The sequence below is a fragment of the Brachionichthys hirsutus genome, chromosome 10 (assembly GCF_040956055.1).
Source record: "Brachionichthys hirsutus isolate HB-005 chromosome 10, CSIRO-AGI_Bhir_v1, whole genome shotgun sequence".
NCBI classification, from domain to species: Eukaryota; Metazoa; Chordata; class Actinopteri; order Lophiiformes; family Brachionichthyidae; genus Brachionichthys; species Brachionichthys hirsutus.
The window spans coordinates 10722819-10737191 of NC_090906.1; the positions used below are offsets into that span (position 1 = coordinate 10722819).

General features: G+C 40.6%; 1 protein-coding gene across 1 annotated transcript; it reads left to right on the forward strand.

The window, feature by feature from the left end:
• Positions 1–10321: 10321 nt before the first annotated feature.
• Positions 10322–11559, forward strand: hrh2b (histamine receptor H2b). Its single transcript, XM_068744896.1, has 2 exons — positions 10322–10948; positions 11080–11559. The coding sequence occupies exons 1-2, from the start codon at positions 10322–10324 to the stop codon at positions 11557–11559; spliced, it is 1107 nt and encodes a 368-aa protein (XP_068600997.1).
• The last annotated feature ends 2814 nt before the right edge of the window (positions 11560–14373 follow it).

A 14373-nucleotide genomic window follows, 5' to 3' on the forward strand; every position in this document is an offset into this window, starting at 1 on the left:
ACTTGTGAAATGACGTGTTTGACAACCAATAACTTGCGTTCAGTAACCAGCAGCAGCCTTCCTCAAGGACTTTTACCATACCTTCCTTCCCCAGTTTTTGTTCCTTAGTCCCTTAATTTGAATTAGATGTTTAAATTATTTAGTGGCGTTCTGCTCCCCTGTGCACTATGAAAGTAAATCAGCAGGACTTTGCAATTGATCTTTGAGACTTTCAGCTACTATCAGTAAAATGTGTGTAATTCTATTGTTAATAGGGCTGTTTAAAATGTCTATGATGTAATCTGGGTGGTCAGATTTGTTTTTCTAATTACATGTATGAGAATTGCACTATTAAGATTAATGTACCATGAGTTCCAGTTGATGTTACATTTTGTCTCAACTGACCCCTTCCCTGCTTGCCTTCAGATAAAATGTGCAATACAAATCCATTTTGAAATGCAATTTTTTTTTTATTATCAATATTATGTGTTTGTAAACCTGTTTGTTTATCCATATTTCCAACTACTAAAATTCCCTTTGTACTCTTTATGAATGAAATAAAAAAACAAAATTCAGCCAAAATGTGCAGCATCGGTGTATTTTTACCTTTTTTGTAACTGAAAATCAGCCATGATGGTCGGGGGGAAAAATAGAAATATTCTTAATTCCTTTAACTACTGCGCTGATGGTCTCCAAATCCCCAAACAATCTGAACTTAATAAAAGGTTTCTGTACAAAACAATGGCAGGAAGAGTAATTCAAATTCAGAATGTTCACACACAAATCCATGCACACACTTGTGGATGGAAAAACACATTCTACGTTATACATACTCCACACACACACTGTCTGTCCAGTCTCTGCATTTTCCATTTCACTGTGTAAGTGTTTCATTACCAAATCAATTTATTGAGCCGCCTTCAGCCCCCATCTGACATTTGACACGACATTTATGCAAGCAAATGTAAGCAAATGTTTGCTATTTATAGACATTATAACAAGCGTGCGTAAAGAGCTGCAATAAAGACATGTGATTAAGCAGATGGAAGACAGGTGGTCACGGCGGTACAGGTGATGTGAATGAACTGATGGCCAAGGAGGAGATAGATCTGTGGAAACAGGAGATGTTATTCTGTGACATGGAAACTATAAAACTAGACTAGGCAGCCGCCGTGACAAATGTAGTCTTTTCTCAGCACAGGAAGCTCAAAAAATGGACAATAACAATCTTTTTATTTTTCTTTAAATTTGACATTCTTGGATGAATAAAGTTTCTACACAACAATGGTGAAATGCAGCACAAAAGCATACATAAACATGATTTATAAAATCTATCTATTAAAAATGGCTTCAATCAGCAAAAAGCATCATTGCAGATTCTAACCGTGTCTCAAATGACTCCCTGTGAAGTGAAAGTATTACCGGTATAGTAGCAATGTCAACACCACTGGAAAGTAACACCAGTCTGCAGTTCCATGGAGCTTTCAGCCTCTTTGAGCTCATTATTTTGGTTCACTGGTCTATCTGGTTGAGGCCCAGCAGCTCTGACCAGCCTTTGCATAAAAAGCCACAGGCAGCGCTGACAGCTCAAACTAGCTGGACACCACCTTTACGCAGAAAAATGTCAGAAAGCTAAAATGAAGGAGAGGCTGGTAAAGACTGCTGCACTTAATTAAGCCAAAAAGGATGCTGCGTTACATATATAATGTTATAGTCCAACTGAAAGCGCATTTGTCCAGGGGCTGATCTATAATAATACTGTAGCGATCACGGGGGCCGGTCACTGTGTGTGTGTGAGGCGCAATGCATCATGGGAGTGACTGGGTTGTGCTTTTGGCACCATGAGTGAGAGGGGTGTTGCGTTGAATGTCCTCAGCACAACATTCATTTGTGGTTAAGTCTTCCTGTGTTGCAGCAAAGGTACCTGCTGGCACAAGCTCAATTCCAGTGTGGTTCCTCTGCTTGAGCTTGCTACAGTACTTTTGTGTTTGTATTACGACTCTAACCTAGCTCTAATCCCTTTTCATTGATATTGCGAGATTTCAACGTTCCTACCCAGGGGGCTAATGGGGAGTATGAAGTAAATTGCATTAGGTTAGAGGAATTGCACATCACTGACTGACTTTTCTCAAAATAAATTTAAGCAAAATTCCAACACGCTCGCTGTGAGGCTATAATAATGACATTCAAATAACACGTTAATTGGCAATGTTAATCAATGTTTAGCGAGCATGCGTCGCTTTTCTGACTCTCGAATCACATACTTGTGTACATTTGATCCTGAATGTTTACCACACAGTCGGCTCAAATCGCTCACTGCTGCAGTGCACTTACTGGAAATGACAATAGTTGCAGGTATTTTACTAAAATGAGGGATTTAATGTGCTCATCATTTCCTGCTAAATGGTACATTGTTGGGGCCCCAAGGTGCACTGCTGTTTTTAGACCCCATTTTCACAAGCCTGAGACAATGACATCTTGCTACCTTTCACCTATAATGCACACTAAAATGATGCCATCTAGCTAACATGCTGGTTTGCTAACATGCTTGCTGTGGTAATGCCTGCTGCCATGGAGGGGTTTTTAATTGGCAAGCTTAATGTGACAATGCTAATGCTGAGCTAAAATGCTCCCTTTGCAAATGCATTGACTCTAAATAACATAGATTTGTTTGTTAGCAACAAGCACATCATGCAGGTGAGTCTGACGGTAATGCAATTCATTCATACTGTTTGTTTGTTTGTTTTGTTTTGATCTACCGAGATATTGGTGAACCTGAAAATGATGCATTCATATGTATCCAAAATTTCATTGACATTCAACCACTGACAGAAGGTACAGCATCGAAAGCATGTCTGTGTTTTAGAAATATCAGTCAACCGGACCAAAGTGGTGGAATGATAAATTCCAGTGCTCTGATAGGAGCTGCAATAAATAAGTCTGTGCACATTAGAAGTATGCTAAAACTACACACACACACACACCATCCTGAAAATGTCACAGGTTCTGATTTACATGTTTTAATATATTTCCTACAAGGTAAGAAGCTGCATTGGGAATTAATGATTTATTCATGCTTTACAATCCAGAGAAATATTAGCTCAACGCTTGATAGCATTTAATTTCACTCACAGCATCGAACAAGCCAGAAATGGTTCTTGTCTTTTAAAATTAATGAAAAACTGAAGAGATCTCTTTTTGACATTCATCAAAAGGTTTTAATTTGATTAAAATTGGACATTATTATACCTGCTGTAATCACCTCATGTGAGACAGTTTCAGAGAGGACACATTCATTTACACTGCTCCGCTTTGCTCGCAGGGAAACTTGCTGTGCACTGACACACATTTCTGAAATTCTGTGCAGATTGCCTTGTTATTCTTCTTTTTTCCAGTACAGTGAACAGTGACTTGCTTCAACTACAAGATGCTAATGACATCTCTAAATGTCATTAATAACATCAGACTGAGGTGAAACATCTCTGGTTTTCATCCAACCTTTACAAACTAGATCACTAATGGCTGCAATGTGTAATCTGCAAGCAATTAGTGTAAGAGTGTGTGTTTTCTACTGACTCTTGACAGTGTCGTCATGACAATGTGTCGCAGTCTGAAACACTCCACCAACTCCTAGCTTTGCTGTAATTTCCTGCTGAAGGAATAGAACTTTGTGGATTTCAGCAAAGTGTAGTCAGTTATCATTCGACCTAGATCTCAAACACAATCATAGTTTTATCAGGTACACCTTCATCATATGACCAATTTCTTCATCCAAATAATAAATAGTGTGTGTGTGAACCTGATATGAATTCAATATGTGATTAAACTGTGATTATATTGTGTGTGTACGCCTTTATTCGCGGGTTTGGGTGAGTTATTTTGTATGGAAGGATGATGAAGGATGGATAGACGGTCGACAGATTCCGACCGGTCAACAGATTCCAGTTCCCACGTCAGTACGTGTGTGTCTGTGTGTGTTTCGATAATATGCACAAAACATACAGTATAAACACTGCAAATTCTTCCCTCTTTTCGCTGTGGAAACATTCACAGACAAAAATGATGATTCATTATGACCAAAAACAAAAACAAAAAGAGGCCCAGGCAACGTTCCTTGGGAACAAGGAAGGCTGGAAGAGTGTGTATGGGTTTCACTCACCCTCCTCCTCCTCCTCGTCCTCTCAGGGTCAAGTGTCCTCCAGAGGAGCTTCTGAGGAGCGGTAATCCACTGAGATGCCAGAGACTGTCCTCCCTGAGGATGGAAATATGACAAAGCACATTTGAAGATAAAGGAGAAGATACCGGCTGAATTTATTTACAACATGACATGAAATTGCCTGGGGATTTGATGTGACCTTGAGCCAGGGTGTAATTTGTTTTATTAATCCTGCATAATCCATAATACCTTCCAGTTTGGACCCCAAATTATTTTTTCTTCCATTATGTTGAACCCCATATGGAGCCAAATCAATATCAATGATAAAGGGTTGCGGAAGCACAGATGACATCGCATATATCACACTGTCTTTGCACTGACTTATGTAGGAACCAAAATAGCACCTCCAAAGCTAGGAATGTCCTTTTAACAAAATGATGCGTCGATGTTCTTGTAAAACTGACAAATGGTAAGCAAAACATTCCCAAAATATATCCGCTAAAAACTTTCTCTCTGGCCCCATGAGGCCAATTCATTGGCTGTCAAGGATAATGACCACACGATGATACCACACACATGCAAGCAGAGAGAGAGTTAGTGTGGGATTAAATTCACATCAACAACTGAGGAGAATCCGCCCTAAACAATCCAAGACAGCAGCGAGAATGATAAATTTAATTTATTCTGGTTTTCCTGTTTGCTTCTGGATTATATATGCTCCCAGTCCACCTCCACCAATTGCATCAGTTCGCTCCCCTTATCTTCCATCCTGAAGCTAGAGGGTATCGTCTAAACGGAATAAGGTGCATCAGAATTTTACTTTAAAAGTTAGCCCAGAAATGTTGCAAGTATATTCTCAATTGAGGAGTTACATTTGTGTTGTTATGATGCATTGTAGTTCTGAAATTAATCACAGTGTTACCGAATCACTTTTCATTGCAATTTAATTTTCCATTTTCCAGACATTTCACTGATAGCCTGAAAATGTCAGTCACATTATATGATATCTCATCTGGATTTTTTGATTTCAGAGATGTTTTGATGGCAGCAGGTCAAACCAACGGCCTTGAAACCGTGACGAAAGCTCGTTAGTCAAAAACATCACTTCAGGCTCCGTCACATTTTGTTAGCACGTCGGTGTAAATGAGAATATCGCTGCTGGAAGGCATATTTAGTTCCTGTTCGTGGCAGAGAAGAATCATATTCTAAGGTGAGAAAAAAAAGATGTAGCCTGCTGTTTTGCACATAAAGCATACTCCACTCACACATACACATACACAGAAATTAATAATATCTACTTGCATAAAAGTGTTGAAGTATAATAAGCAAACTTTATTTCAAGTATCAAATGTGTTCAAAGCAAATTAATAGTCTATTTCATACTATACACATTATATTACTACCGCATTATTAATTATAATGCATCATTGATTTTAGTTTATATACTGAGATTATTAATGTAATAATATTTCAGACAGTCAAATTATTTACTTGCAGTTCTATAACTGTCTAACACTGCAGAAAAATAGATAATATTAATTTATTATATAAAGTGTTAAAATCTATTTTTAAGTGAATTAATTTAGTTTCAAAGGTTCCATCATAGGAAAACGTCTAATGCACTACACACCTCTGTCCAACAGGGGGTAGAAAAGATTCCGAGTGTTTCACCGGACTACATTCAATCCATTAACACATGAAGGTTGAAAAAGAGTTTCAATGGTTATTATGATGCTGATGGATGAATTAGAGTCACCTTTCTCACACTGACTAATGGATTTTGACAAGACTGAATTTCCTGACAGGATGTTCACGGTTGATCCAGTGGATCCAAACAAATTAATAACGTTTCAAATAAACTGCCGCCCTCGTCTCTTTGACATAAAATTGTCTGTAAATAGCTTGTTCTTTATTTTAGGAATTTCACTCTATCATATCTGTAGATCTAGTTAGTTATTTAATGTAATATTGTACAACAGGTTGAAGTGACTAAAGGAGCCTACCTGTTCTGGGCATGATCTGTTTGTGCTTGTGTATTCACCTCAAATTGCCTCTTCTGCCATAATGACATTGGGAGGAGATGTGCACCTAAATAGAATGGGTTCTTTTTCCTTTAATCAGTTTTGGCGGAAATCAGCCCGATAGTTTTTGTCTAAACCTGATCACAAACACATTGCTGGAAGTAAAGCAGTTCAACCTGCAGGGATTTATCTTGAGAACTGGATTGGCCCGGATTAAGGGCAGCATGGTGTGGGCTGGTAGCCGGAGAGGTGCAGATTCACCCTCCTCACCACTGCTGATGTGCCCCTGAGCAGGGCACCAAATCCCTAACTGCTCCCAGACCGTCACTCCCTCATCTAGCTCCACATTTGCATGTCTATAGGCCCTTTGTATGTGCTTTAGTCGGCACGTGTGAACATCTAAAGTAGGAAAAAGATTTTCCCCACTGAGAAATTGATAAAGTATAATAAATCTATTACTTTAAAGTTGTTAAAAAAATTTTTTTAGCTTTAACACCAATTTGTGACCTAATTTGAACAGTAATCACGAGAACACATACGTTGATCAAAGACCAAGAATCCCTTTTAATCGGCCCTGATCCTTCAATAAACTCATTGTACTGTAACCTTAATTTAACTGCTGAAAACTTGGTTTAACATTTAAATCTGATGGGTCAAGATTTTTATTTGCACCAAACAGAAACAGCATACATTCATAGATCACAAATCCATATATGGCTCGGATTTCTTTTTCGTAAAGATCCATAAATTATTCCCTGACAAATGAATGCTGGACGCAGATGGAACCAATCTTTATGACAGACAGAGCCATCACTTTATACATGAACAAACTATGTGAGTAATGGTTAGTCCACATGCAGGTTAACATTCACTTGTATACATAATCGCATGAGAGCAAAGGAGGGCGGAGATAGAGAGAGAAAGAGTGCGTGAGCGAGAGAGGTTAGTTTACACTTCCAGCAAAGCAGGATCAGGGAAGCAGAGGAGAGCATTTATGACCTCGGAAGCGAGTTGGGATCTGAAGACATTTGAGACAATCCATGTGAGGTGAGTCAGCAGACTCGGCACACTTTGGAAAAACTTCCTTTCTAGTCTAGAGGATCTGACATAACAGCGAGCAAGCCTTAAAGTCACAACAAGGAGGCTTCAAGCAAGGCTTGTTGTTCAGGCTGTTCAGCGTCGCTTAGTGATTGATTCATATCTGTCTCCTTTCACTTGTTACACATTCACATGATGTTACCGAGGATTTAGAGCCGGGCGGTTTAGTCTTGCTCAAGCAGCATGTTAGACAAAACACAGGCTCCTTATGTCCACTCTTCTCTGTGTCTGATGGATATTGGATCATTACTGCATGAGTCAGTTTGAAACAATTTGAATTACATGCTTTATTTTGCACGGAATAAAAGTGAAAACTTTCAGAAGTACCTGAATTACACACCATTCAGTCCACAAAACCACAAAGTTATTCCTCAAAACACATGAACTGCTGACGTTTGATGGAGGCAGCTCATGTCGAACAAGCTAATTGTGATGAAAATGTTCTCTCCTCAGTTTGTGGGGAAAATTGCAAGATGGAAGAGGACGAGTAAACGGACACAATATGGACAGTGTACATATTATTCACATGATTTGGTCATCCAATATGACGCTCATTGGTGTGATTTTATATAATCTACTGTTGACCCTTTATTCCGGTCCGGATGTTTTGTTATCACACTGTTCCATTAGGCCAGCTCGACTTCGTTTTAGCCGAGATACCATCTCTGTGTGCAGACACACTTCCACGGTTATAAATAGCCCTTCAGCAGGGAAACAATGCCTTACAGTTACACTGTCTGCAGCATAAACAGTGAGATATGCTGGATCAGAACTAGTGTTATTTATTAATGGTCAAGCATGTATGTGTGAAAATACAATAGTATATGAATACAATATTAGAGTAGTTTGTTTTAGTTATCTGCACGTCACAATCTCTTTATTGAGAGCACTTCAGAACAACAAACTATTGTTTGTTTGTTTGTTTTTTCAGGTTAGCCTGCCTGGAATTATTATGCAATGCACTGTAAAATGATCTTTGGTTCTTATCACTGTCCTCCGGGTGTTGTGTTACACCTGCTCACTTGCAGCACTGCGGCAGCTCAGACAGCAACGATGCAAAATGAAAATGAGTGCGACAAATGAGTGGCCACGAAAATGTAAAAATGAAGCACGCATGCGCTACATCTGCCTCAACCGAGTCACACAGATGTCAAAAATAGCTGGGCAGAATTCCACTTTTCATGCATTCTTTGTATGGGGCCCAAAGAAATGGGTCTGCAAGACTGCAAAAGTGCAGTACCTCACCGATTAAACTAATGGAATTTAAATATGATGAATTGAAATGAAAAGTTTTACAGTGTATACAAGTGCAGCCGAGCAGACACTGACACAGTCACCAGGGAAAGAGCAAACTATTATATTTAAAAATAAAAAATAAACCTTACCCCAGGGATTCTCTCAGTAGCGAGTATCTGGTTAAAGGTTCTGTAGCTACTTTTAGCTAAAAACCAGGTCCAAGTTTCATTTGTGGGTGACTTTTGTGTACAGATAGCAACGCGCTGCAGACATATCTTCTCAGTAATCAAATTAATTAACTTTCCATTCATGTTGATTTTTAAGTGACGCAGATGCAAAACAGAAATAAGTCCTTCATTATTAAATATTCAGAAATGACTTGCTCTTTTCAGTAACATGATAGTTGGTCCGATGGTCTCGATTATCAAACCATAATCATTTATTCATTCATTCATCTTCTTGACCGCGGTGGTCGCCAACCACCGGACCGCCCGGTACCGGTCCGGGAAGCATTTGTTACCAGGCCGCACAGAAAGAGTGAGTAATTTATACAATTTCCGTTGTATCGATTATTACCATCTAAAAGGAGTTTTATTTTGAAAAACGACTGGGTTTTCTCCAACATAACGTTCGCCTGTGGATACGTTACTAAAAAAACAGCCTTTTAATTAGGGGGGGGGGCGTACTTGGACTATTGCAAGTACATAATATAAAGTTTATTGGTAAGATTATATTCCTCTTTTTCAATTTAATTAATACTCATTTTCAATGTCTTGAAACATTTGTCAACGTGGCAAAAATGCATTTGCATTTGCATAAATTCTTATGTTGTTTTGTTGAACATGCAGAATTCTGTTCCTTTTTTTACCAGAAGATTTGTTTGCCTTGCTTTTTAGACCATAACGCTGTTTGTAAGATGTTGTCTCAATTTATCCAGACGGCGGCCCACAATGCATCACTGCCCACATTTCATTAAATGTGCTCGCTGTGTTCTAAATTTTCATGTCTCCAGGAGACAGCTTCCCAACCGCTCTCTGAATTTAACACTCCGTGTCCATTGCTTTTTTTATATACATAAATAGTTTACCTCTAAAACATCATTTTTGTCAAATCGGAGCAGAATTTGTAAATATGTAGAGTATCTTGGACTAAGACTCAAATAAAAGCAGACCAAAGCTCTAAATGTTGCTAATATATGTCGTAATTACCAAATACCTGAATAACTTCCCACAAAGAATTCAAACAAGCTTTGCTCCTTTATCTTTTAAACAATGTGTATTCAGTCTGTAACTTGACCTCCGGGAGGCAGAGGCTCAAAAGCAGAGCGATTATCCATTTAGCAGAAGGTCAGCGGTTTGAATCCCAGATTGTGCAGTTTGCATGTCAAAGTCCCAAAATTGTTCCGGGTAAGGCTTAACGGTTCGGGGCAGTTCCTTTGCTGTGTTATTATGAATGGTTAACCATTAAAATTCAGCCTCCCATCATGTTTTTGTGAATGAAGGAATACTGGTTTGTGTTATAAAGCATTTTGAGTGGCACTGAAAAGTGCTGCTTTTATAACTAACCCATATTCATTAAATATTAATCGGAAAATGTGCCGTGAAGACTTTCAAGCAATGCCCTTTGTTCTTGTTCACTAGGGAGGCATTAACACCAACGAGCCGACAGAGGCATGGCTGCGACGCGCTTCCCGCTCTGGGATCCACGTTTGATCCTCATTACCGTTAAGCTCGGGAGCCGAGGGAAGAATTACCTGAAGGGAAAGTGAAAAGGCAGTAGTTGAAACATTTTCCTAAAAAGTGGGCGAGCCAAGGCCACTATTAGGGTCATCATGATCTCCACGGCTGTTTGCTGGCTGTTCCTGGTGTCGTTCATCCTGGTGACCGTCGGCGGGAACGTGCTGGTGTGTTTGGCCGTGGGCTTCTGCCGGAGGCTTTGGCGCGTTGCTAACTGCCTCGTGGTATCGCTAGCAGTGACAGACCTGCTGTTAGGCCTGCTGGTGCTGCCCCTGTCTGCAACGTTGGAGCTGCGCAGCGGGAAGTGGCCCTTCGGGGGAGCCATGTGCAACATCTACATCTCCCTGGATGTGTTACTATGCACAGCCTCCATCCTGACCTTACTGGCGATCAGTGTGGACCGATACCTCGCCATCTCAGCTCCCCTCAGCTACTCCCGGAGAATCACGCCGCTCAGGGTGACGCTGGCCTTGACCGCCATCTGGATCTTGTCGCTGGCTGTGTCCTTTGTGCCCATTCACTTGGGCTGGAACACTGCAGACTACAGAGTGCAGCACATGGACTGGGTCATGGGAGAGGAGGAGGAGGAGGACGACGGACGCTACTGCAAGTTCGAATGGAGTAACAACTATGTTCTAGTTTACACCATTGGCTCGTTTTACGTGCCGCTGCTGCTCATATGCGGAATGTATCTCTGCATATTCCGAGTGGCACGAGAGCAGGTCAGTGCCGATTTTCATCTCGGATCACAAACCTTTGCAACGCTGAATTAAATCCTTGACTTCCAGAGCAGCGATTGTGACGTATCCTATGTCCTCTGACACTTTTGTCTTTTCTTGATCATTCTTTTCAGGTGCGGCGCATCCGTGCGGCCACGCCATTGTTTGCACGTGCGGCTTCGACTGCAGCCATCGCCCGAGAGCACAAAGCGACGGTGACCTTGGCAGCTGTACTGGGAGCCTTTATCGTCTGCTGGGTCCCCTACTTCACCTTTTTCACTTGTATGGGCATAAAACAAAAGGCAACCCCCCCTAATACGCTCCACTCTGTGGTCCTGTGGCTGGGCTATTTTAACTCCCTTCTTAACCCCATCCTGTATCCAGCGTTTAACAGGGATTTCCGCAGGGCCTATGCAGAGCTGCTTTGCTGCAAGCGACAAATTCACAGAAAACTGCTGCTCACTCATGACTCGTTGCAAAAGCGGTTATCCTTTACCAAAGGACAAAGGCTTCGCCAACAGTCTGAGAAGTTGAAATATGCAGCCAAGAAGGAAACCAGGGGGGAGATCCTCACGCTGGACCAGAGTAACAGCATCCCCGATGAGCCAAACTGACAAGCAGTCTGCTGTTGCACCGCTGGACTAGAAACAAAAGGCTCCGTGTGACGGCCGATGGAACTTCTGGCCCTCTTTTATAAATATCGCTGGCCATAATTTTCCTGATTTGATTCAGTTCAGTAAAATGCATCGCACAGAACTGTCTATTTACCAGACACGTGTAAAATTATCAGTAAAAATTAAGAGCGAGCCAAATTACCGGTAAGTGCATGGATGACTCGTTTTCAACAGATTCTTGGAGCCACGGATGGTTAAACGTTTACAAATGGTTTATTTTATCCCACCTCCTCTCAGCCTATGACAGACAATAAGTGACCTTCAACTGTATGAGCAACATATGGGAGGTTGGTAAGGGAAAGGTGAGGAACCGGAAGGAAGGAAGGAAGGTAGCTAGATAGATAACTTTAACTATTGATCATCATTATTTATGAACATTTATATACAAGTTGTCAAAATGTATAACATTCAAAGTCCACAAGAACCATACTGTTCCCAGCTGAACCTCACAACTTTAGTGCCCGTTAGTTATTTACACACAAAAATAAAATAATTCTGTCGATACCCAGAATCAACCACTCGAGGGCAACACAAAACACTCCACAGGCCATTTCAATACTATATCTGAAAAAGAAAGATCAATAATTACTAATTGCGCCAATATAAATACAAAATGACAAAAACATTCAAACCAGTATTTAAACTCTCAGATTGATAGCGAGTCCCTTGTATAATGTTCTCGTGTCTGCCTGTTGCTATGGATGAAAATGATCTCAGGATCCCCATCCTGTTGATCTGATCGCCCGTGAAGAGATTGAGGTCATCTCATAGAAGATGGATGGATGGATCAACAAGCATGCACTTGAAATCCAGGTTACCACTTTGACAACTAGAAGAAACACTCTCTGCGCCGTAGTTCCTCTCAGGTCAGGCTGTTTTCTGTAACAGTCACAGGTGGAGTTAGTAAAAGTTTAATAGCCGTAATTAACCCAGAAACGTGAAAGTGAATTCAGTTATGCTTGTTTTCTTTGACATCTGAGACTAATGTGTGACTAAATGAGAGAACGTCTTGGAAAGCATCCATTGACAGATAGAACACTTGCTTCTAACTGAAGTCCAAGAAAACTGTTGATGATGGCAATAATTATACAAAAAAGATCTCAAATAACAAAGTATTTTTTAGCAACACAAACTGCAGTACGGATCAGCGGCCACAAGATGGATCCCAAGGAGCTGTTCTGATCAGTCTTTGTCAGTGCAGCCTGTTCACTGCCGATCAATGCTGTTGATACTTAGGTAGCATGCTAACGTGCTAAAGACATGCATTCTTGCAATGACGGTTAAGCCACAAGGTTTGGATTAGCAATATCGGAATGAACAAAATCCTTAAAAGTATTACTACATAATTTCATGTGAATTTTCCACACCCCTACTTTAGTTTTGTAATTTCAATTATGTTAGCAAACAGGTGTTTGCATTTAGCTTTCAGCCAAACGTTACATTTCAACGTTATGCAAACAGTAGACATGGTGATTACTCAGTAGCTATACTGTTTATGTACAGCTTAAAGCTGATCTGCTTTCACCACTGCTCAAGTTTTGCCTGTTTCCACTTCAGCTAATTCACCGACACATCATTAAGAGAAGCGTCAGTATCACCATATAAACCCTTATCTCTCTGTGTTTCTGATAATCAAGCGGTGGCCGGTTTGCCATCGCCGGCCCGATATCTCAGCTTTGTGGCCTCCTACTGTTTTTGGCACTTTCTCCTCACTCCCTGCACAGAGGATGGCATGCAGAACTCCTATCTCGGGATCCAGCAGCGCGTTTGTGTGGGCATGCTCAGTACCAGGTCTTGGGGAGTGAGCATCTGAGTGTGGGAGGCAGCATAGTGCTGCTGCAAGGTTCAGTGGATTCCTGCGCCCACCAGCATTTAGCTGGACTGGTAAAACCCCGGAAATAGAAGACGTGAAGCTTCACCTGCCAGAATTATGAAAATCAATCAATGAATTAATCAATGCTGGGTCTTATTGTTTTTTTAATGCAAAGCAAGTCCGTATCAATAAAATTCTTACATTTTAAACATCTTGTGTCTCATCCTTTCTTTTATATCACCATGGTAGCACCATATAGCGTATCCCCAATCAGTGCCAAAGCAATCTCCTTGAGTTTGTTGCTATATCCATATCACCATGGATACCGGTGTTTGTCATTTAATTATAAGTCCATGATCCTGTGAAAAACAAATACACAGCATTTGTAATGTACGGGGTAACTGTAATTACATCATCCTACTCATGCATGTATTATTTTTTAAAGTGTATCTGTTGCTGCTATTTTTGCACCGATACTCCGTGAGTAAAGTGCTCCTCTCCCGGGACCTAAACAGGACTGTGTGAACAACCACCTCGAGTCGCTCGTCCCTTTCTCAGGATGTTTGTTTGTTATTCACAAGGGGGATTTATGATGCGTATGTGACAGAGACAACCTGAAATGCAATATAAATGTGCCTGTAAGATAATAAATAAAATCTATATCTATTAAATATGGACAAGACAGCGGACGACTGGGAGAAAACTAGACAGAGGAAGCGCTGTGTCGAGGTCTCGCTGAGGAATCTTTGAGTTCAGTGGAGTGAAATACAGCAAACTGCAGGCTTACGTAACCTTTTCATGATGGAGTAGGCCGGGTATTTGTGGGCCATTGCTTACGTATATGTGAATTTTGCACCAAGCGATTTGTGCTTGGATGCCTGATCACCATAGTGACAAAAAAATCAGCATCACAGATGTATTCGAAATATGGAACATGAACT